The sequence below is a fragment of the Daucus carota genome, chromosome 9 (assembly GCF_001625215.2).
Source record: "Daucus carota subsp. sativus chromosome 9, DH1 v3.0, whole genome shotgun sequence".
In the NCBI taxonomy this organism is placed as follows: domain Eukaryota; kingdom Viridiplantae; phylum Streptophyta; class Magnoliopsida; order Apiales; family Apiaceae; genus Daucus; species Daucus carota.
In genome coordinates, this window is record NC_030389.2 from 13,281,014 (window position 1) to 13,307,117 (window position 26,104).

General features: G+C 31.6%; 2 protein-coding genes across 2 annotated transcripts; both read right to left on the minus strand.

The window, feature by feature from the left end:
• Positions 1-802: 802 nt before the first annotated feature.
• LOC108202124 (ethylene-responsive transcription factor 13-like) lies at positions 803-1,378 on the minus strand. Its single transcript, XM_017370506.2, has one exon. It carries the CDS (start codon positions 1,376-1,378, stop codon positions 803-805), a length of 576 nt encoding a protein of 191 aa, XP_017225995.1.
• An 8,672-nt stretch (positions 1,379-10,050) lies between these two features.
• LOC108202165 (ethylene-responsive transcription factor 13) lies at positions 10,051-10,599 on the minus strand. The gene has a single exon (XM_017370549.2). The coding sequence runs from the start codon at positions 10,597-10,599 to the stop codon at positions 10,051-10,053; it is 549 nt and encodes a 182-aa protein (XP_017226038.2).
• Between the last annotated feature and the right edge of the window lie 15,505 nt (positions 10,600-26,104).

The following is a 26,104-nucleotide window of genomic DNA, read 5'->3' on the forward strand; positions in this document are numbered from 1 at the left end:
ATGCTTTCCATAATTAACATATCATGAAATACACAACATTTAAACTTTCAACACCAAATCGAGGAGAAAGAGACAAGACAAGGAGGATACATCTGTATTACTTGAAACCAGAAATTAGAGTAAACAACCGGAGCCAAACAATTATTATTTTATCAAGATCGATATACATCACGAAAATACCATCTTCACTGCATAGGGGTTATTTCCTTGCATTACAAGTGAAGTCTGCTCTCATAGGTTTGGTTTGAGCCATTACAAGAATCTAAAACCATTTTTTTTGGCCGACTGATATTGAGATTTCTTAATGTTAGAACAAGAAGTGAAGGCTTTTCGGAACACTATTAATGCTGGCGAAACTTATTAGCACCAAGATGTAACATTTTCTTCACTTGGCGAATTATAAGTAGACCGAGAGTTACAACACAGAGCCAAGGTTAGTCTATAAGCTGACAATATATATAAATGGCTTAATGCTCTTATAACCCTCAAACCGGGTTGTAGCGATGCGGCTTCGATATTTTAGAGTTACAACACAGAGCCAAGGTTAGTCTATAAGCTGACAATATATATAAATGGCTTAATGCTCTTATAACCCTCAAACCGGGTTGTAGCGATGCGGCTTCGATATTTTAAGTTGGTCAATTCAACCCTTCAAGTATTCAATATATTTCTTTTAACCCTCACAGCAAAAGAGGGTGTATAACGGGTGGACATGGATGACATTTGATATATAGTTGGATGGTTGAATCGGTCAAACTAAAACATCGAGGCCGCACGGTTTCAACCGTTCAAACTTTGAGGGTTAAAAGGGCTTCGTGACACTATTCGAGTGCTCCAATACTGATTTTTGCCTCTTACCCTTCCTAGTCGGCTCAAAATTAGACCCAATTAAATGCGGAAAATTAAGAATAGCCCGCGTGCCGCGTATATCATACGCGGCACGATCATAAGCTAGAGCCGCTTCCCGGGGAGTATCATACGTCCCGAGCCACAATCTAGCTCCTTTCTTATTCGGGTTCCTTATTTCCGCTGCAAACTTACCCCAAGGCCGCCTTCTGACTCCGCGGAAACGCCTGGGTTCTGGCGGCATGTGGCTGTCATCTTCACATGCATCCGCAGCTACATCGACCTGCTTCTCTTCCTCCTCCTGAACACTCGGCTTGATTATCGTCTGAAAAGATTCGTCGGCTTTGAAAGTCTCGTCAATACAATTCTCCACAGAAGAGAAGCTACTAAAACTTGAAGTGGGGTGGTAGTTTAGGGTGCTGCATGGGCTTATTGGTAGAAAGATGTCTGAAAAATCAGAGTCGTTAATAAGTTGCTGATGAATGGATTCAAGAAGAGAGAGGTCGAAGTCTAGTAGGCTCTCTTCCGTCATCATTCTGCTTGCAAAATGATTTTGCGGACTTGAGATATTTGGATTATATATAGACACGTATGTGTGTTGCGTGCATATATTAACCTTACTTTATAATATACGATCAATTTTAATCTTATTTCAATCCATATAAGTTCTCAAATTTTTTATCCGCTATTATCATTTATATAACCTTAATAAATATTTCAAAATTAAAATAATAAAATATTATAATATTAATTTATAGTGTTTTTCAATTTATATTATTTTTTTATAAACAAAGAGGAAATCGAATTTTCTCCCACCCCTAGGTCGCCCAGGGAGGGGTCGGACACAAAATTTAAGAATTTTTCTCACTGTAATGTCTGCCTGTTTATGTGGCAGTTTGAAAACTTTTCCTAGCGTGTTAGCGTCCGCCCGAGCCCTGCTGATTTAGAGTAGTTACCGATGAAAACTGAATTTTTTGGTGATCAGATTTGTGAAGATTTGTTTGACGGTGGTTAGTAATGCGAAGGAGCCGTCTAAAGAGATGTTTGGCGGCGGCTTAAAAGCTGGGCTCGTAGGTTTATAAATTAGAAGCACTTATTCGTACCGTTTGTGTAAAAAGTCAAGAAGTGGTTATAAAGAGTGCAAAATACTATGGCTGTTTGGTGATGCACAAGAAGTGCTTCTTTTTTAAAGAAGTTGGCTTCTGCTTTTCTTGACCCGTTTGTGTAAAAAAGCAAAAGCACTTTTTAAAAGTTACAAATGCTAGCTTCTCTCTCAAAAATTTTGCTTTTTTCCAAAACACTTTAAGGGGTCGTTTGGTTCACGAGACGGTATGGGTTTGGAATCAGGAATCGGGTTAAGCTGGTATGGGGTTGAGGAATCATTCTTGATATCTTGTGTTTGGTTTAATACTGGAATGAAAATAAATAATTTATGTACTGGAATGAAAATAAATAATTAGTAATAACTAATATTACTAATTAATAGTAAATAAAAATAAGTATAACTTATTTCAGATTAAAAAAAAATCATATTTAATTTATGTGTTTTGAGATTGTATTTAAATTTATAAATAAAAATGAATTAATAAAATTTTCATTTGATACCTCATACCCCTCTCTCATACCCACCTCCCCCTAAGGTATCAAATCTGATTCCGGGTGGGTTTGAGGTATGGGTATCAGATTATAAAAATAGACAACCAAACACCAGGTATGGGTTTGGAATGAACAAAACCCATATCTGATACCAGAATCAGCTGAACCAAACGACCCCTAATCACTTATAAGTTTTAAGATGCTTCTGACTTCTTCTTCACTTGTTTACTTTAATTAAGAAGCACTATTTTAAGCTTAACCAAACGGCCCACTGACTTTGGTTTCATAACTTCTACTTCTTTCCCAGACACTTTAATCACTTATAAATCTTAACTTGTATCTAACTTTTATTTCATTTTTTTCACTTTAAGTAATGAGCAATTATTTTAATCTCACCCAAATGGCCTCTAAATTAATCGCTTTTTCTTGAATTTTAGTGTTCAATTTGATTCAAGTTTAATAATTAGAAATAACTTTTCTAATCCGAATTTATTCCATTATGTCGAAACTATTGCCTAGCTTAATTGGGACAAAATTTGGTCATGAATACCGTTAAAACTCGTTAAACCAAATACTCTCATACTGAGATTCTTTGATTAATTATATGAATATTATACCTTTCATATTTGAATTTATTTATAAAATATTTATTCTCCTAGTTCTACCGTAACTTTACCGATGAACTTATTGACTGCTCTTTGTGTACCCTCATTTTCCAGAAGTAAGGATTTAATTCGTAAAAAAAAACACGAAATTCCATTTATTCTGAAATCAAATCTTATTTTTCTATCACATAAAGATTATGAAACACCTACTTAATATTTTATATCCAAAAATATTATAAAAATATGTTTTTTTCTTAAAAATTAAGTCCTTAACAAGGACTTAATTTATTATACCAACCATGTCTATTATGTGTATATATAATCCCATATATGAGCCCGTTTGGCTGGACTTATAGCTTATGATTTAAAGTGCTTATGACTTAACGTGACTTATCTGATAAGCTGACAGCTTAAAATGTCTGTTCGGGTAATTTTGACTTATGAATGACTTATAATTCATTATAAATATAATAATAAAAATAAAAGTGATTTATGAGTAATTTATGATTTAGGAGTATAATTTTTATCAATACAAATTCAAAAAAAAAGTAGCCACTGGAAAAAGTACCTCAAACTAACTTCTGGGTTTAAGTCAGTTTCTGGCCTATTTCTGACTTTAAGCTGGCTTCTGACTTATTGCACAAACAGACATTTTTCAGCTTAAAGTCAGAGACGAGCTTTATTAGGGGTGATCGCGGTGCGGGCGGTGCGGTTTTTCGCTAAAACCGCGAACCAAACCGCGCATGCGGTTTGGTTGAAAACTCAAACCGCAACCGCACCACGCTAGCATAAAAATCGCATAAACCGCACCACAAAAATGCGGTGTGGTGCGGTTTGTGCGGTTTGTATGCTGAAGAATAAATATATTTAGTTGAATTCGAAATAGAATTTAAATATATAATAATTAAAATCTTTTCTTGTAATGAATTTATATGATATTTATCATTTTAAAACTACAACTGCTAAAAAACACAAACAAAAGTGTAAATATGATAATAAATATGAGTACTAACTACAAAGAGACACATTATAATAATATAATCATTTCATACAAATTTGGTATAATGATAATGCGAGATTAATAAAATAAAAATTAACAATTATTTGAAGAGATTTAACAAATATATGTAACATAATTGTAAATAATATATATGTATATAATATTATTTTATTTGACAATCACTAATATATATATATAGGCCAACATTCCAGAGAGGGACTCCTTATATGGAGTTACATAGTGCGCCACTATAAATCATCAATTTTATTATAAATTCTGTTATAGAATACATATAAAACGTGATTCTAATATAGAATACTATTAAATAAATCTATTTTAAGTAATTTAACACTTAAAATTTGATTAAAAAAAGTATATTTTCGAAACTGATTTTACAACAGAATAATTCTGGATGATTATTATTCTGTTATAGAATCATGTTGAGATATTGCGTAATTTTATATGATCTTTGGAATAAAAAAATTGTATAACTTCGTTTTCGGTTTAATAATCAAAATTTGCAATTATATTTCATAAAAAATATAATAGAATATATATTATGTATATATTTATAATGGTGTGCTACGTAACTCCATATAAGAGAGTATGCTATGGAGTGCTACCCTATATATATATATATATATATATATATATATATATATATATATATTATATTATAATATCGCGGTGCGGTGCGGTTTGAACCGCACTACTAATATGTCAAACCGCAACTCGCACCGCACCGCGTGGTTTGTGAAAAATTTAAACCGCAAACGCACCACAAAAATTAAAAACCGCGTTTTGTGGTGCGGTTTGATGCGGTGCGATCGGTTTATGTGGTTTGGGCGGTATTCTGATCAGCTCTGAGCTTTAAGCCCAAGCAAACACCCTCATAGACAGTCCTTGTCAGCTATTTTGGCTCTCTGCAGTTTACAATAATGCCTTGGACTTTTTTTTTATTTTTTTTGTAAGGAAATAATGCCATGGATTTAAAATAACTTAAACTTGGAAGTATTCTCAAAAAAAAAAAAAACTTAAACTTGGAAGTGCCAAAATAAATTCTTACGAGACTATATAACAACTCTTCTTACACTGATTATAGAGTATGAGCCGTGAAAATGGAAAAGTTTTGCCAATATAAAAAGCTGATCGTGCAAATTAAAAACTGTCATTTTCAAAAAGTTAAAAATCTTTAGAATAATATCCAAGGAAGACCCGAATCCTAACATATAAATATTCTATTCCCCTCCTTTAAAATATTATGAATGGAAGACCAGCACATCATATATTTTAATACTCTGCTGTTTGGAGGAGATATTTTAAATTAAAACTTGCAAGCAACTAAACAAATCCTGTCAAGGCAGCCCTGTTTCACATGTATCCTGACAAATCCCCAGGCCCAGACGGGATGAGTCCGGGTTTTTATCAGAAATATTGGCAAACTGTTGGAGGAGATATCGTGAATATTGTCAAGCATTTTTTCTTGACAGGGCATATTGATCATCAGTTGCGGAGTACCAACATAGTCTTAATTCCCAAAAAGAAGAATCCTTCTCTGATGACTGAATTGAGACCCATATCTTTGTGTAATGTGGTTTATAAGATCATATCGAAAGTTTTAGCAAATCGGCTGAAATCCATGATTGATCTTATTATCTCAAACGAACAAAGTGCTTTCATTCCAGGCCGTTTAATTACGGATAATGTTATTATTGCTTACGAGGTGATGCATTTCATGAAACGGAAAACTTCTGGTAAACAAGCTTGGATGGCTCTCAAACTCGACATGAGCAAAGCTTATGATCGAGTGGAATGGAATTTTCTGGAGGCAGTGCTTAAAAAAATGGGATTTTCTAGCAAGGTAATCCAGTTATTTATGGCCTGTATGTCATCTGTCAGTTATCAAATTAATCATGCAGGAACTACTTTTGGAAGTATCAATCCTTCTCGTGGTCTTCGTCAAGGAGATCCCCTTTCTTCCTACTTATTCTTAATTTGTATAGAAGGGTTCTCTTCTATAATCCATGATTATGAGCAGCGTAACCTTATTCAAGGTATCAAGGTTGCTCGAAGTGCCCCTCCCATATCTCATATGTTTTTTGCGGACGATTGCTATATTTTCTGCAAAGCTACTGAAGGCAGTGCTAATCATGTTATGCAAATGTTGAGTATTTTTGAGAAAGCATCAGGACAACAAATTAATAGGGAGAAGTCATCAGTTTTCTATAGTCGCAACACTAGCTCTTACCTGAAGCAGGAGCTCTGTCAGCAATTAAATATCAAAGAAGCTGGTGAGAATACTCATTATCTTGGCCTCCCTAACATGATGTCGAGGAAGAAGTCAGCTGTGTTTGGTTATATTAAGGATCGCTTGCAAGCTCGGTTACAAGGTTGGGATAAGAAATCTCTCTCAAAAGGAGGAAAAGAAATTCTAATAAAATCCGCTGCACAGACCTTACCCAACTTCTCCATGAGCGTCTTCCTTCTTCCAGTTGAAATTTGCAAGGAGTTGGAAATGGCAATGTCTAAGTTTTGGTGGAAATCTGACAGTTCAAAAGATAAAAGCATCCATTGGATGTGTTGGAGTCGATTAACTGCAGCCAAGTGCAAGGGTGGTATGGGCTTTAAAAATCTTCGAGATTTTAACATAGCATTATTAGGAAACCAAGCATGGAGATTAATCTCTTTTCCGGACAAGCTGGTTAGTCGTGTTCTTAAAGCAAGGTATTATCCATCTGGTTCCTTCTTAACAGCTAAACTAGGATCCAACCCTAGTTATATTTGGCGTAGCGTGATAGAAGCTCAAGCTTTACTGAGTCAGGGCATTTCTTGCTCTATTGGAAATGGTCAATCAGTGGACATCACAGATTCTCCGTGGCTGCCATCAATCGAAGACCCGTTTGTTCATTCAGATAATGAGGCCATATCAAATCAGAAAGTTGCTTCGTTGTTCAAGATCGATGAAAAGGCTTGGGACGTAGAGTTGGTTTTGGACGTCTTTGAGGAGAGGGACGCAGAATTGATTCTTTCTATTCCTCTTACTGAGAATGACAAAGACACCTGGTATTGGCGCCATGAGAAAATGGGCCACTATTCAGTGAAAAGTGGCTATAATGTCATCCAAGCATCCAAAAATCAGCCTAATACAGAGGATAATTCGGGGTTTTGGAGAAAGTTATGGAACCTGAAGATACCGAATAAAGTTAAGAATTTTCTGTGGCGAGCCTCGACCAATTGTTTGCCTACAAAAGATACTTTGCAGGCCAGAAGAATTCAGGTTAACGCTCAGTGCCCAGTTTGCAACCTCTGTGACGAATCAACTATTCATTCGCTTGTCACATGCTCATTTGCTGCAGAGTGCCATCAATTTTCGTCTATTAAACAAGTTGCAGGTGGCTATCATATATTTGCTGAGTGGCTCCAGTTGGTGTTCGAGCAGAGTAATAACAGAGATATATGTATCCAGGTAACAGTTTGTTGGTTCTTGTGGAAAAATCGCAACGACATAGTTTGGAAGCAGCGAGGTGATAGTGTCCCTGAAGTAGTTCATGCAGCGTTGTCTTTCCTTAACCAATGGAAGGCTGCTCAAGATAGGAATTTTGATCCGTTTCTGAGCTTCATGACTCCGAAAGACGGATTAGAGCAGTGGTGCCCCCCATCGTCAAATAGTGTTAAGGTGAACGTAGATGCAGCTTTATTCACGGATCCAAATCGCTACAGCTATGCTTTTGTTGTTCGTGACCACTTAGGACATCTGGTCCATGCCATGTCAAAATGCTCTCTAGGGAAGTCGTCTCCCGAGCTAGCAGAGAGTGTAGGCATCAGAGAAGCCCTTAGTTGGCTCAAACAAGGTAGCGTCTCGAATGGTATAGTTGAATCTGATTGCCTCCAGGTTATTCAGTTGATTCGCAGTTCTTTCTCAAGTTACTCATATTTAGGCAAGGTTGTGAACGATTGTAGACACCTATTGGAGGACTTAAGAAGCCAGAATGTATCGATTCGTTTTGTTAAACGTTCTGCGAACAGAGTAGCTCACTATCTAGCGAGGTATAGCTGTTCAATAGCTGAGCGTAAGTGGGATATGGAAAATGTCCACCCTGCTTTTTCTTATGTTCTCTGTAAAGATTTGCGTGATTAATAAAATCTTTACCTTCCGTGGCAAAAAAAAAAAACAAATCCTGTTTAAATTATCGATTTTTTACATGCAGTTACTGTTCGAATGGTGTTAAAGTAAAAACGTTATTCACACTATTCTGTCTTTTTGTGCTTATTAAAATATGAGTGTACCAGTACAATCTCAATATTTTAACTTGACCGATTTAACCCTACAAATATCTCATATATTTTGATCAATTTTATACCAAGATGAAGTCAAAAATTGGTATATAATAAAGGATAAACTTGACAATTTCTATTTAAGATAAAATTTGCTCGTTTTTTTTTTTAATCTCGAAATAATACGTTAGATGTTTTCCTAATCCCTAACAAATATATTAAATGTGTATTACACCTTCAGTTCTTAAGTTTAATGCCCTTTTAATTTTACAAGTATGAAATGTAATGATTGTTCATTCGTTATATAGTGAGAGTTAATCGAAACATATCTGATACATGGAGGGTAGAATAAACCGAGTTAAAATATTAACACAGTACACTCTCCAAACATTTAGGATTAACAAGACATTTAACTTAAATTATTTGCTCGCTTACTTTCTTTCATTGCTGTAACATATCGAATAACACAACCCAAGTGGTCTATGACTTTTATGTTAACCATAAATGCCACAAATATACAAGTTTGGAGCACCACACACCATATAAAATTCTATTTAATATTTGATCGTATCTTGCATAATTCTGTGAATGACAGCTAAATGTAAGTGTCAAAAGAAGTTACGATCACAAGGGATTTGGCCGTGTCGTTCGAAATTCGATATATTTGGAACAATCGTGATTCTTCAGAGGCTGTCTCATTCGAAAAAGAGTTGTACATATGCTGGCATCATCCATATATGCTAGTTCTGGTGTCCGAGGGGTATGAAATTTGAAGATATGAAACAGGTTTGGCTAAAAAGGTGTGTGATGAAGAAAAGATTGGATACATGCAAAATTTACATATAAACGTTAATGACATGTTTCATCTTCAACGACACCGAATGAGTTACAGTTCTTTAGCTGTAGAAATCAATTCTAGACAAAACAAGATGATGTATGTATTAACAAGACTTTGAATATCCAGAGAGAGTGATTCAAAGAATATTTACTGTATCCTCCGAGGCGTCTTTCACATGGTTTCCATAATTAACAAATCATGAAATACACAACATTTAAACTTTCAACACCAGATCCGGCCAGGAGAAAGAGACAAGACAAGGAGAATAGATGTGTAATATTATTTGAAACCAGAAATTAGCGGAAACAACCGGAGCCAAATAATCATTATTTTATCAAGATCGATATACATCACGAAAGTACCATCTTCACTGCATAGGTTTTATTTCCTTGCATTACAAGTGATGAAGTGAAGTCTGGTTTGCTCAGGCGCCATTACAAGAATCTAAAACCATTTTTTCTAGCCGACTGATATTGAGAAATCTTAATGTTAGACCAAGAAGTGAAGGCTTTTCGGGACACTAATTTCATCACGTACTTGAGATATAAACTACGGGTTTGGCTAGTGTGTGCCCATGAGCACATACTGAGATCTAAATTTGATGTATTTAACTTGTTTTGATTGGTGGAGCTTTTTTGTATGCAGGAGTCCATCATTATTAATAAGTAGTAGCCACTCAAAATGAGTTAAATACATCAAATTTGGTATTTGGTGCTTAGCATGTGCCTATGAGCACACCATATAAAAACCGATAAACTGTTAATGCTGGCGAAACTTATTAGCACCACACAGAGCCAAGGTTAGTCTATAAGCTGATGATATATATAAACTTATTGTGCTAAGCTTATTGGCTTCGTGACACTATCCGAGGATGAACAAGACGAAAAGGCTTACTGCTCCAATGCCGATTTCTGCCTCTTACCCTTCCTAGTCGGCTCAAAATTAGACCCAATTAAATGTGGAAAATTAAGGATAGCCCGCGTGCCGCGTATATCATACGCGGCACGATCATAAGCTAGAGCCGCTTCCCGGGGAGTATCATACGTCCCGAGCCACAATCTCGCTCCTTTCTTATTCGGGTTCCTTATTTCCGCTGCAAACTTCCCCCAAGGCCGCCTTCTGACTCCGCGGAAACGCCTGGGTTCTGGCGGCCTGTGGCTGTCATCTTCACATGCATTCCCAGCTACATCTGCCTGTTTCTCTTCCTCCTCCTGAACACTCGGCTTGAGTATCGTCTGAAAAGATTCGTCGGCTTTAAAAGTCTCGTCAATGCAATTCTCCACAGAAGAAAAGCTACTAAAACTTGAAGTGGGGTGGTAATTTAGGGTACTGCATGGGCTTATTGGGAGAAAGATGTCTGAAAAATCAGAGTCGTTGATAAGTTGGTGATGAATGGATTCAAGAAGAGAGAGGTCGAAGTCTAGTAGGCTCTCTTCCATCATCATTCTCCTGCAAAATGATTTTGCGGGCTTAAGATATTAGGTGCCCCTCGTATATTATATAGACACGTATATGTGTTGCGTGCATATATTTAACATATTGCCGATTAAATTATTCCAGATGAATTTTCCATAGGATTTATTGTCCTACTCCTATCGGTGTTAAGCTGTTTTACTGGTTGATGCAGTTCATTAAAAAAAAGGGTTGGTAAAAAACAAAGCAGGTATAATCTATATTTGATTAATTTATTCCTTCCGTCCCCGTCAATTGTTTATATCGGAAGACGGGGCTCCGCACGCATCTAATTTTCTCATAAAATATAGTTTGATTAATTATTTTACAATTTTTCTTCTTTTAAATAAAAATTTGCTATCTAAACTTTTATATAAAAAAGAAAAAATTCAGAAAAGAGTTATGAAACTATGTTTTATATACGCCGGTCGAGTAATGCAAAAAAAAATGTAAACAAATAAGAGGGACAAAAGGAGTAATGATTTGTAATTTTTTGTATTTTATATAACTGGTTTTGATTGTATAGAAATTGATATAGAGTTATTTAAATACAATTCTTTAAAATCTTATAAATTAGAGAAATGAATTTCTAGAAATATAAAGCACATTAAACAATTTCATAAAATTTATTATTTTATAAAATAAAATTCCATCATATTTTACACATCATTAGATATGAAGAGATTTAATATAATCCAAGTTGAAACTCATATTTTAAATACAATTTAAAATCTTGACTTGAATAATATCAAAAAGTTTAGAATAATTTAAATTCTAGATGATACAGGATTTCAGTAAATTTATAAAAATTCAAATTAAATACTTCTGAAGTTAAAGAATAATAAGGATCGTAAATGAATACACTTCCTTTGCGTCTTTAGTGATTCTAAATTAGTTTTCTTGAAGTATTGAAAATCTATCTATTACGAAAGCATAATACTAATAATAATTAAATTTTTTAAATTAAAATAAATTATTCAAAAGTTATAGAAAGTATATATTCAAACGGATATATTCAAATTCTGATTAAAACTATTAAATTAAAATAGATTGATATAATTTTTTTTGCAACATCTTATGATTTTTAAAATATTTTAAACATGTTAAATAAACAAAAAGTTTAATTATAATCCAAAATACTCCCCCCGTCCCATTTTAGTTGTTACATTTGGTTTTGTGCCGGTCAAATTGACCAAAATTTGACTAAAATTTATTGATATTTTATCAATAGATAAAATAAAAAAATTATTTTAACAGAAATAACTTTTAATCTATTTTAAGATCCAATTTTCGGTTTTTTTAAATAATGAAAAAGTGACTTATAATTTTGGGCTTTTTTCATAAATACTCAAGTCAAAAAGATTTTTTGCAAAAATACTGTCATTTTTTAAAACAAATTGCAAAAATACTATCATTCAATTTTTTTCTTGCAAAAATACGATTTTGCATATGCAACCAAATCTGCAACTACGAGCAACCATATTTGCAATTACACATGCAACTTTTGAAAAAAAATTGTTAAAATTATATTAAGTTGCATAATAAGTTGTATCTAGTTGCAAATGCAGGAAAATGAGTACGCCTGCGGGGCCAGTACTAATATCACGAAGCAACCATAAAATCAACTAAAAGCGGCCATTAAATCAACTTAAAGCAATTATTACGATGAAGAAGATGGATAGATGAAGATGCTGATGAATGCCATAGTGCTGTGAAGATGCGAAAACGATATGTACGCACTGTGAACAACAATCTCTCATTGCTCGAGTGTTGGTAACTCAGTCCCAACCAGAATCTTCTCGAGATCGAGAATAAGAAGCAATCGATTCGGAACTATACGAAACCTGATGCTACTGATGTACGAATGTGAATCGAAGAAAGTTGATTGATCGTCAATTGCAGAAAAGGTCATACTTTTGAGATGAAGTGGTGTGTGGCTGAAGGAAAGCAGCGGTGTGTGGTGATGGGTTTGCACGCGCCGCTGCTGGGGTTAATAAAGTGGGTAAATGGGGGTGGGTGGTTAAAGTAGTATTTTTGCAATTTAATTGATTATATGTTATAAAAGATAATATATTTGCAAGATTTTAGAGAAGGTAGTATATTTGCAAATAAATAGCCAAAAGTTAGTATATTTAGTAAATTTCCTACAATTTTTGATCAAAAATTAGTGAATTTGACCAATAAAAATAAAAATGTGACAACTAAAATGGGACGGAGGGAGTATCGATTTACTAAGGGTCTTTGGACAAACACGGCGAATGGCAGCCTCTGTAATAAATTTTGGAAGGGTCGTTGCCTCGTTGGGCACTTGGCATATCCTCGTTTGGTAAAATAAATTTCCTGAATCAGTCGACTGTCTAAATTAATCGCTGTGTTTAATTTAATTCAAATCTAAGTTATATTAAAAAACTAAACTAACTTTTCAAATCCAAATTTGTTTCATTATGTCGAATCTATTGGCTAGCTTGGGACAAACTTTGGTCATGAATACCGTTAAAACTCGTTAAACCAAATACTCTCATACTGAGATTTTTTGATTAATTATATGAATATTACATCTTTCATATTTTAATTTATTTATAAAATATTTAAGGAATTTGACAAAAATGCCTCTTTTTGTCATATTATTTGAAAAAAAATACCGTTTACTTATAATTATTGCAAACGTACGTTTTTCTTATAACTTCTTTTAAAACATTTGCACAAATACAAGACTTTTTGTTTGGTAAGTCCCATCTTTATCTTCTATTGTATTCTTTCACTCTCCTAGCCATTATTCTCCCTCTCCTCTCTTCTCGATCGTAACTCGTTCCAAGTCAACTCACTACATACCAGGTTAGAGTTGACGATTGACGGCATTTCAAAATCTGATATCAAGCAGGTAATAACACAAGATTTCGAAGTGCAAGTGAGAGGGGTGCGAGAGAGGAGAGAGTGTGAAAAAAGAGAAAAGTTGATTTTATTATATTAATATTGGTCCGGCAGGGGTACTATGTTTGCAACCAATTGTAACTTATTTTGCAATTAAATATAATTTTTAACAGTTTTTTTAAAGTTCTATTTGCGGTTGCATATAAGGTTACTAACAGTTGCAGATATGGTTGTGTATGAAACCACCGTATTTTTTTTAAAAGATAGTATTTTTATAATTTGTTTAAAAAGTTAGAAGTATTTTTGTAAAAATTCTTTTAGATGTGGATATATATGAAAAGACCCCAAATATTTATTCTCCTCGTTTTTACAATAACTTTACGGATGGAATTTTATTTATGATGATGTCTATTTGACTATATTTATATTTCAGGATTAAAAACTTAATTCTGAAGATTAGTATATGAATTTTTTTTTCTTAAAATAATTTTTTTGTCATGTAATAAATATGAAACACCTAATAATATTTATACCCAAAAATTTTATAAAAATATGTATTCTTTTAAAAAAATTAAGTCCTAAATAAGAACTTATATAGGTGTATCTGATTGGGATTTAAAAGCATTTTCTTTCATTCATGAAATCTTTCATCCGAGGGTATTCGATTGAGATTGTTTAAAATCCATTAAAATCTTGAGGTATTCAATTAGGATTTTAAATTATGCTACAAAATCTGATGGTATTCGATTGGGGTTGTTTAAAATCCATTAAAATCTGATGGTATTCAATTGGGATTGTTTAAAATCCATTAAAATCTGATGGTATTCAAATGCTGATGTTTTTTTTGAATTTTATAAAATGATGAATTTTGTGGCATTATTTAGTGTATTTTAAGTTTTTTGAAATCCCACCAAAATTCATGTGATTTTGAAGCATTGTACTTAAATCCTATGACATTTTATCAAGAATCCGCACAAAATCAAAATCACATACAATCCATTATAATCCTAATCGAATACACTCCCTTTAATTTATTTTACCAAACACGCCTACTACGTCTATATATAATCCCTTATATAGACAGCTCCTTTGTTAGCTATTTTGGCTCAATGCGGTTTAGAAAAAATGCCATGGATTTAAAATTAAAAATTTGGAAGTGCCAATATAAATTCTTACGAGACTATATAAAAAGCTGATGGTGCAATTTAAAAACTGTCATTTTCAAAAAGTTAAAAAAATTTTAGAATAATATCCAAGGAAGACCCGAATCGTGACATATAAATATTTTATTCCCCTCCTTTAAAATATTATGAATGGAAGACCAGCACATCATATATTTTATCACTCTGCTGTTTGGAGACTCTGCTGTTTGGAGAAGATATTTTAAATAAAACTTGCAAGTAACTAAACAAACACTGTTTAATTGTTGATCTTTTACATGCAGTTACTGTTGAATGGTTTTAAAGTAAAAACGTTATTCACACTTAGAGGGTGTTTGTTTCGGACTTTTAAGTCCAACTTCTGGATTATAAGTTATGAGCACTTATTCGTACCGTTTGTGTAATAAGTCAAGAAGCACTTATAAAAAGCTAGGAATGCTAGCTTTTGTCTCAGGGCTTCTGCTTATTTCCCAAACACTTTAATCACTTATAAGTCTTATCTTGCTTCTAACTTCTACTCTACTTATTTATTTTAAGCAATAAGCACTTATTTTAAGCTCACCCAAACGGCCCCTTAGTGTTTCTTTTTGTGCTCATTAAATTATTACTTTGATACCCTTTTAATCCTCGATATTTGGAATTGTGTACTGATGCGATCTCAATATTTTAATTCAGACGATTTAACGCTCTAAAAATCCGCTATCTTTTAATGAAGTCAAGAACCAGTATATAATGAAGAGTAAACTAATTGACACTATTAAAGATAATATTTTCTCGTTCTTTTAATCTCTAAATAATACATTAGTTGTTTATTTTAACCTCAAAGAATACATTAGATGTGTATTTTAATCCTTTTAATACTTAATGTTAATGTACTTTTGTTTTACGAGTGTGAATGTCATGATTGTCCATCCATTATATACCTTTTTTTTATATAAGAGCTAATATGAATATATATTGGATATATGAATAGCTGAACCAACCGAGTCAAAAGTTTGAAACTGTATCAATAGACACCCCAAGCATTAAGGCATCTCCAAAAGTCTCTTAGTTGGCTCTTATATATAAATTAAAATTTTAACCTCCTAGTAAGTTAATATAATATTGAGAGTGTCAACTCCAACACTCTCTATATTTGCTCTTAACTTATATTTTGTTCATATTTTGTATTCAAATATTTGTCATGTAGTGGAAATCTAATGTGAAAATTGGAGGAAATGATTATTTTATTAGATTAAGAGCCAACTAGTAGTTCTTAATTTACAGGAGAGAGAAGATGCTCTTAAGATTTATAAGAGCCACTAGCAGCCTCTTAGTGTTTTATTTTTTCTCATCCTCCTTATATTTTGATTTAAGAGCTATTTTAGGAGTCTCTTAGATATGCTCTAGAGGTTAAAAAGACATTTTACCCTAAATTATTTGCTCGCTTACTTTCTTTCAGTGCTATAACATATCGAACTAACACAACCCAAAGTGGTCGATGACTTTTATGTCAACCATGGATGCCGGTGAAATACAAGTTTAATATTTGGTTGAATTTCACATTAATTCTGTGAATGACAACTAAATGCAAGTGTCAAAACAAGTTAATGATGCTTCTTCAGAGGATGTCTCATTCAAAAAAGAGTTGTATAGATGCTGGCATCATCCATATATATATGCAAGTTCTTGGTGCTTGAGGGGTATGTAATTTGAAGATATAGAACGGGTTTGGCTAAAAAGGTGTGTGATGAAGAAAAGATTGGATACATCATACATGCAAAATTTACATATAAACGTTAATGACATGTTTCATCTTCAACGACACCAAGTGAGTTCCTAACTGTAGATTCATTTTTACAAACTAGATGGTCAATGTTACCTCATTTCTTATAACAATTCTAGACATTGTGATCGTACTATCGGACAAGAGTATTCAAACTGGCTCGGATTGTGTTTGGAATCAGACCGTCTAATTACATTTTAAAAACTTTCAAACCATTTTTTTTATCCTAATCCACTAATTTGTTCAGATTAGCGAATTTAACAGTTTATGATATTATTATTATTATTATTATTATTATTATTATTATTCAATAAACCCTATTAATTTATAATAAAACAATATTCCTAATATTCTAATTTTCATTATATTATTGCTTACAATTAAGAGTAAAATTATTCATAAGTCCACTTAAAACACAAATCATAATCAATTTTAGTTGATGAAATTTAGATTTTTTTTTAATATTATCATGGAAACGGATAAATACAAAAGATATTGGGTTCATTTTTTATAATTCATAATATATCATATGATAAATATATAAATATAATATATTATATATGTATGTACGTACGTACATATGTATGTATTTTATTGTGTCTGTATACGCGATTTTGATTTAAAATAATTTGGATTAAGATTAAACCAAAATCAATCCAAAAATTATGATTTTTAAAGTAATCAAATCATAATCGTTTAAAATAGTCAAATCATAATCATGAATCACATCTCGATTTCAGTTCGGATCGAGTCGAATACAGTCGAATCTTGTGTGTTATGAAGTTAAATCCAGACAATTATCATCCCAAACCATACATCCTGTTGTTTTAGTACGCGTGCTTCCAATTTATTTGTTATTAATATCATATCAGATGCGGTAGATAAATTGCAAGCAGAATGTGATCGAAAGAATATGCAGCTGGAAGAGACAAAGCTTATGAATTCTGAACTGAAGAATCTATACCGGATTAAATCGAGTATGATGCGTCAAAAATCAAAGGTCAACTAGCAACTTCACGAAGAAAGGAACTCAAAATTCTTTCATAGTGCTATAGCTAAGAGAAGATCCTTCAATGCTATAAGAAAAATCAAATCAGGAGAGTTTGCTTTTACAAAACCACAAGAAATCAAAAAGACACTCTACAATTAATTCAAAACCTTCCTCTCACATTCAAAGTATTGAACTTGAATATAAATGCATCTTTTCTAATACTTTGAGCCCGGTACAAATTAGTTCCTTATAAGCATGTTTCACGCTAAAAGAAATTGAGTAGGCCTTCATGAATTGGCAAGACTCAAGCACCGGGTCTGGATGGAATTAATGCAAACATAAAACATGAGGTACTGCTATTCCTTCAGAAATTTCATAGTTCGGAGGAAGTTCCCATGGGATGCAACTCTTCATATATCTCTTTGATTCTAAAATAAGCAACGCCCCCCCCCCCCCCTTCCCGTCCAATAAGCCTTATGAATGCCTTGATGAAGTTGATAACCAAAGTCATGACGACAAGGCTCAAAACGTTAATCCATGTTTTAGTTGCTCCGCAACAGTCAGCCTTCATTGAAGGTCGTCAAATCTCGAATGGTATATTAATCACAAGTGAAGTTGTGTCAATGTTGTAGTAAAAATAAACATCTGGAATAATTTTCAAAATTGATTCTTGGAAAGACATTGGATCGAGTTAGTTGGGATTTTCTCCAACGTACTTCATGCCATGATTTTTGGACTCAGGTGAATTTTACGGATCAAGAAGATCCGATTCTTCAAGAATCTCAGTTCTAGTGAATGGATCGCCAACAGAAGAATTCAACTCATTGAGAGTTTTAAGACAGGGCGATCCGTTATCACTGCTTATTTTCAATCTAGTGGGGAAAGGCCTATCCATTCTGTTTTATAGGTGAGCCGACGAGGACATTTTCAGGGGTATAAAACTCCAGATGGTACAATCGAAATCATTCATCTATAGTTTGATGATGATGCGATTTGATTCATTACAAACAACCAAAATCCAATTATTGGAACTAAAAGGACCCCCAAATGTTTTCAAATTCTTTCAGGTATGAAGGTCAACTTCTCCAAAATTCCAGTAGCAATTAATACATATTGAGTTCTACGCATCATGTAGAGAAAAAGAAGGACGTAGTCCAATCAAACTAGCTATTAAGAGGAAACTTGTTGTGATTGGTTGAGAATTCACCTCACTCGATTTGTTAACAAACTCGATTTTGAATGAGTTGTTTGCCAAAATTTATCAAGTCGGATTGAATTTTATAATTATATATTCATCTCAACTCGATTCAGCTCTTTAAATTTCAGCTCGATTAGATAAGTTATATAAAATAATTATTTTATTTATTGAATATTTTTTTAATTTGAAATGTTTGCAAAAATATCAGTTTCGTATGTATCACATATATCATATATATTTATCGATTCATTGTCACGTATACATTGTTATAATCATTATAAAGATAGTGTTGAATTTTTGGAGGGATATAGAGTAAACTAAGTGACCTAACACACATGTAAGATAAATAAATATCATATACATTGAACGAAATTAATGATAAAAATGGTGAAAATAGATCTACAATAATCAAGACGATAAATTGATGAAAGATTATAGTTGTGAAAATATAGTGAACAGGAGTCTTGAAAGACTGAGATCAATATAAATATTTGATTTTCAATTCTATGATTTTAATATATATATATATATATATATATATATGGATTTTCAAATTTAATATATGTTTCTTTATCATTTGTTCAAATATTTTGTATCCACCAACTTTCAAATCACTAAAGAAAATCTATATATATACATATATATATAAAATTACTTTGTGTCGCAGCTAATCTAATCCACTAGAAAAAAGTCATCGGAGAAAAAAGTAAAATTTGTATCCACCAACTTGGCTCAACTCAACTTGACGGGCACCAACTTGGCTCAACTCAACTTGACAGGCAGGTTGAGTTTAAAATTTCACGAATGATAAACCAATTCAAGTTAAGGAAGAAAAAGTGATCGATAAGTTAATTGAGTTTAGCTTCCCTCGACAAGAAAAAAATTTCAATTTGAACTCAAAATCATTGGAAGATGACAGGAGTCATTATGATATATATTAGTCCTAAAAAGAATAATATTTAAATAATATAATAAAAATTAATCCCACTTAGGGGTCGTTTGGTTCGCGGACTGTATGTACGTGTTTGACATGAGTAATGGTATGAGCTTAAGATATCATATTTTTGGTTGAATGCTGCAATAAATATATTCAATTTTAAAAAAAATTAAGTTATTAATTTATATTAATCAAAAATATTAATAAAATTATTATTATTATTTATATTTCGCATCATTGATTATTCTTGTATTGAATATTAATATTTAATTACTTAAATAGAGACAAAAAATCAAAAATAAAATTGATTTTCATACCTTCATCTCTCATACCCACCTCCCTATTTGGGTGTCAAAAACACATTACTTGGGGGTTTAAAGTATGGATTTGGAACTTTACCTTTTTCAACCAAATACCAAGTATATATGAGTTTGGAATGGACAAAACTCATACCTGATTTCGGATCTCCGTGAACCAATCGACCCATTATAATATTTAATAATCAACATCGTCAGAAAGTCGGATAACATCTTTAGTAGAATTCTTAACTAAAAATAATTAATATGTATTATAATAAAATTTTATTTAATTATCTTAGCGGTTGTATTTGACAATTTATGGATACGTAATTTTACTTGACATTTATGGGTGAGCATTCGTTAGTTTCAAAACAAAAGCGTGTTGAATAGACCGAGAACCGAAATTTTATTTTTTCTTAGACTGAAGGAGACCAAAATTCTATTATGTATCAAATCGGACCAAACCAAAATAATTTGATTCGGTCTATTCCGGTCCGCCCAAAAGAACCGAATTATTTAAAAAAAAAATATTATATTATAAAGAAAATTAAATTTCATGAATTATTAACGAAGAATAAGATGCAAGCAACGAGAATCCCCACAGCTCCGCTTCGCTTAAACCCAATGTTCAGTTAAAGAAGAAGAAAAAGAGTTTTGCCTGTTATATTCTTTCTTTTTTGGGCTTTTTCTATTTTGCCGCTGTTCAACACGTGTCACTGTATTTTTAACGTATTCTTTATTTTTTTTCAATTGCTAATGCACGCTTAAATACATATTAATTCCTCTCGTACAAATGTTTGCTTAATGGTTACTCGACGGAGTGGTTTCGTAGCTTTAATATTTAAAGACGATGATACCATTTGTAAGTCAAAAACTCGAAATGGTAGTATTCATAAAAGCCAGTTACACAATGGTACCATTCATAATTTCCCAAATATTAATATCAATTAGTCACCATCATTTCATCAAAGATATATATAATTAAATTTACAAATTAGATATTATTATTATAACTTATGTGTATGTATTAATATTATATATCATAATATTATAGGGTTAATTATCAAACTAATCACTGAAGTGGACAAATGGTATCAACTTCATTACTGATCACCACGGGGTCTCAAGTTGCTCACTAAACTCGCTTAATGGTATCAAACTCATCACTGCCGTTAAAAAAAGTAACGGAGGTTAGACGGAGTGACAAATTGGCGGTTGACGTGGCACATTAATAAAAAAGACCGAAAAAAAACAAATGAAAGAAACTAAAAAAAAAGTAGAAAATAGAAATGCCACATAATTTGAAGTTTATATGGAAATAAAGTATACAAATGTTTTATTAAATTCATTTTAGGATATAATTATATAAATAAATGTATGGAACTAAATTTTAATATATAATTTACTAAACAATTAAGATTAACTTTTATGTTTTTTAATAGATTATAATAATTTTTGAATAATATTGAAATGTTTTCTCTTTTAATAAATTTTATTTATGTGAATATTATTGTTGGCAAAAAAATATTTTTAAACATTATGTGTTGTTTTTGATGATTTGGACAATGTGTGTTGCTTCATATGTTAAATTTACATATATTTATTTTCATGTTTTTGTTTGGTATAAGAAACTCCAAAAATAATTAGAAGTGTTAAAAATTGAAATGAATTTCTTTATGTTCTATCTCTAAATTTTTCTAAAAATTTTAAAAAAATTGGTGATATAAAATAAATTGAAAATATTTTTTTGCCAACAATAATATTCACATAAATAAAATTTATTAAAAGAGAAAACATTTCAATATTATTCAAAAATAATTATAATCTAATAAAAAACATAAAAGTTAATCTTAATTGTTTAGTTAATTATATATTAAAATTTAGTTCGATACGTTTATTTAGATAATTATATCCTAAAATCAATTTAATAAAAAGTTTGCATATTTTATTTACATATAAACTTCAAATTATGTGGCATTTATATTTTCTACTTTTTTTTTATTTTCTTTCATTTGTTTTTCTTCAGTCTTTTTTATAATGTGCCACATCAACCGCCAATCTGTCACTCTGTCTAACCTCCGTTACTTTTTTTTAACGGCAGTGATGAGTTTGATACCATTAAGTGAGTTTAGTGAGCAACTTGAGACCCCGTGGAGATCAGTGATGAAGTTGATACCATTTGTCCACTTCAGTGATGAGTTTGATAATTAACCCTAATATTATATATCATTTGAAATATTCTGTCCAGACCGATAATTTTTAAAAATACCGAATCTATGGGAAATTAGAATTGAATCGAACTAAAACGAATTAGCACAGTCCCATTCAGTTTCTAGTTTCGAGTCTCGATTCGAATTTGCTCACCCACATTTTCAGATTCCAATTAATGCGGATTAGGTATCGAGGTGGTGAGCTTTATTAGTTGTCATTTCCGAAGAAGATCTCTTTACAATTATATTTTATCACTCTAATCCTAATCCTGGCTGCCATCTTATGCATATTAAATGAAATCGTGGATTTATTTAATAATTCAAATCAAACCTATTATATTAGATCGTGGGTTATGTATCAATATTATAAGTTAAATTTGTTGACGCTAACGTTATTTAATTGCTGGGCACTATGGACAGTCACTTTAAAGTTCATTTCTTTTTAATAATTGTACAGTGTCAATAGTTCCATGTGAAGTGCACTCATGATATTTTAATTATGACTCAAAAATACTAAATGGATCTTTCATCACATGGAGCAGCTCCAACTTTAAGAAATAATAATACTGTTAGCTTTACGAAATGTTTAGACTAAAATATTAGTTTTCGAACAAGACAAAACAGGGTGAATGTGGAAAATATTTACCCTTTGTCGTTTGCTTATTATATAAATTAATGCAAAGAGTATAAAATCTTGTGTATGATTAACAAATACTATCACTTAGAAAAACCCGGAGATGATCTGGATTTTGGATTTTGTCTCGCGACCTTGTTGGGACGTACAAAACGTAGCGTAATCTGAAGTTTGAATTAAGTATACAGAAACAGAATTATGTCAATTTACTTTTCATTTTTGTTAAACAATGAAAGGATACTCTGGGTATTAGTTTAATAAGTTGAATTAATTATGTTTTACGACATGTCAGAATATGATTTTGAACTAATTTTAATTGATTAATGTGGATTTGGACTTGTTTATGAACTAAATCATATATTAACTACTCCCTCCATTCCACTGTATTAGTCGTTTTGTTATTTTGCACAAATATTAAGAAGTGAAGTTATGACTTGTTTTTGTAATTAATACAGCTTAGGTTTCATGTTAGTGCTTACGGGAATTATCAACATTAAATTTTCTCTTTTACTTTTCTTTTACTCTCATCCATTTTCCCCTCTGTAAACTCTCCAACAAAATTTTTTCTTCCCTCCAATAAAATTCTAATCCCTCCATAAAATTAAAATTTTGGTTGTTAGGTCCTGGAACGATTGTAGAAGGGGGGTTGAATACAATGGTCACTTAAAAATAATCGCGGCGGAATAAATCTGATTGGAATGTAACTTGTTAATCAGATTAAGATTAATTAATATAACAATGTTTTAAGTCGTTATATAATTAATATGGTTCGTTTTAATGTCCACTAGTTCGTAGAATAAATTTGACAAAAAGTATTCTAACTCAGCGGAACAAAACAACCGAATGATCAAAGCACAGTAAACTATGGATTTAACGAATAGCAAGTTTAGCACAACTTGAAAGCTTACAAGCACTTTGAACACTTTGAAATGAATGAGAATGAGCCATATTTATAGGCAAATCTCAAGAATTAGGCAAGACAATGGTGGCAAAGACAATCTAGTGGTTGCTATGACAATTTGGCACTTTGTCTTGCTAAAAAACATAAGGTAAGACAATCATAAGCATTGTCTATAGCTTAGAAAGACAATCTAAAGCGGTAAGACAATCTCAGGGACACGGTAAGACAATCAGGGCACGGTAAGACAATCTGTAGGATTGTCTTACACTCCAAACGGTAAGACAATCATCCTGATTGTCATGGTAGCCACACGGTAAGACAATCAGAATGATTGTCTTGCCATCCACACGGTAAGACAAATGCATGGCACGGTAAGACAATCTGTGGGATTGTCTTACCGTGTGTTGGAGGAAGGAAATGGCACGGTAAGACAATCTGTTTGATTGTCTTACCTTGTTATTTCTAAAGACAATCATAGTAATTGTCTTTCCTTTTGATCCAACAAGACAATTGCTTATATTCCTTTAATTAATTAACCAATTAACATCCACTTAATTATATTAAATGCATAAATTCATAAATTAAATTAATTCGAGATAGAATTAATTTAATAAATAAATTACACATCATATATAATTATATTTAATCTGATGAGCTGATACACAAATGTACTGTCTGGTTCATCTGTAACTAGCTCAATTAAATATTCCTTGTCATTTAAACAATTAAGCTGTGACTTGTTCGTCGATTCTTCGTCTTCTTAGTTCTTCTTCATTTGTAGACACAATGATGGAATCTTCTGAATAAATAAAGTATTGAAACTTTATACCTTCTAATCTTCTGGACGTGCTACAAAAGATTATTTGTACACTGAGGCTTGATCATATTAATGAACTTCTTCCAGTGGTTTGCAGCAGCATCCTGAAATTCTTCTGACATAAAATCTTCAATAAATCATTTGACATTCTTCGTACGGATTCCGGATAACAGTACTTGCTATTTACTTGCTTTCTTATCAGAGTTGAGTTGATTCCTCTTAAACACAAATAGGCTTAACATATGCCTTTCATTGGTTCTCTATATGTTATTTTGATATTATTTCCTATTCTATATAGTGAAGGATAAATATGTTTATGAGTTACATTATTTTTTTTGATGAGTAACATAAATTATACTTTTGACTTAAATATTTAATTATGAAGAAACTCCTCGTTACTTTTTTAAAGTTAATTATTATTCATATATAATCACTCTAAAATAATTTAGTTTAAAATTAGTTATAATATAACAATGTTTTTATATCAAGTTTTTATGTAATTTATTTTATATTCTCAAAATTTTGAGAAAAGGTTAAAACTATATTTTCTACAATTTCTTGTATTTAAGAATGTTAATTTTCTTTCATATATAATCACTTTCTTATATTTAAACAAGTTACATTTGAAAGTTGAGTTTCATTCATATATAATCACTTTTAAATAATATACTTCGAAGTTCTCAAGATTTTGAGAAAAGGCAAAATCTATTCTATATTCTGTATTTATATATGATCGTTCTAATATAATCTAGTTAATTTGAAATTAATTACAATTAATATTTACTACAAATATGATCAAATCAAGTTATATATTGTCATCTTTAGTTGATGTTGTTGCAAGAATTTGTTTAATATTGGCCTTGTAAAGATCCTGGGTTTATTGTATTAATGAATTTGCCTGCTTAACAAAAAAAAAAAATCATATTCTCAAAGTTTTGAAAAAAGGTTAAATCTATATTTTAAATAATTTCTTGTATTTAAAAAAATTACATTGGAAATTAACTTTTATTCATATATAACCACTCTTAAATAATTTAGTTTAAATATACATGTGTGTGTGGAAAGTGTGATATATTCTCACAATCAAAGAAACAATATTTAAAAAAATTTATCAAATTAATTAAGTGATATATCACCGTATTCATTTAATATTGTTACAAGAATTTATTTTATATCCTCAAAGTTTGAAAAAAAAAATCCTATTCCTATTATTTTAAAAAATAAATTGTTGTATTTAGTTATATTTCGAAATCAAATTAAATACATAAATGAGCACTATAAAAAATAAGAATGAAATAGAGTATTTTAAAAAAAGAAAAAGAAATAGAGTGGGTGAACATATGAGTTTATACGGAAACAAAGAAGGAGATAGGTGGGTGACATTAAAGAAAGTAGCGTGACAATTAAAAGTTTTTATAACAAGTCAACATAAGCCATTAATGATAAGCAGGTGAGTAAAACTAGGTCATTGAGAATACAAAAACGACTAATATAATGGAATTTAAAACTAGTCAAAAAACATCTAATATAGTGGAATGGAGGGAGTATATTATATCAAATATAGTAATAATTTGATTGGGTCAAATCTCAAAGTGCTCACAGAAGTGAAGGGCTAGTATCAAATTAGTCATCAAACTTAACGGGGTATCATTTGAATCACTAAAGTCAAAAGAAATATCAAATATATACCTCAAATATGTGTTCGAGAA

Coding starts and splice junctions, on each gene's coding strand:
- LOC108202124 (XM_017370506.2), bottom strand. CDS start 1,378: ATGACGGAAGAGAGCCTACTAGACTTCGACCTCTCTCTTCTTGAATCC.
- LOC108202165 (XM_017370549.2), bottom strand. CDS start 10,599: ATGGAAGAGAGCCTACTAGACTTCGACCTCTCTCTTCTTGAATCCATT.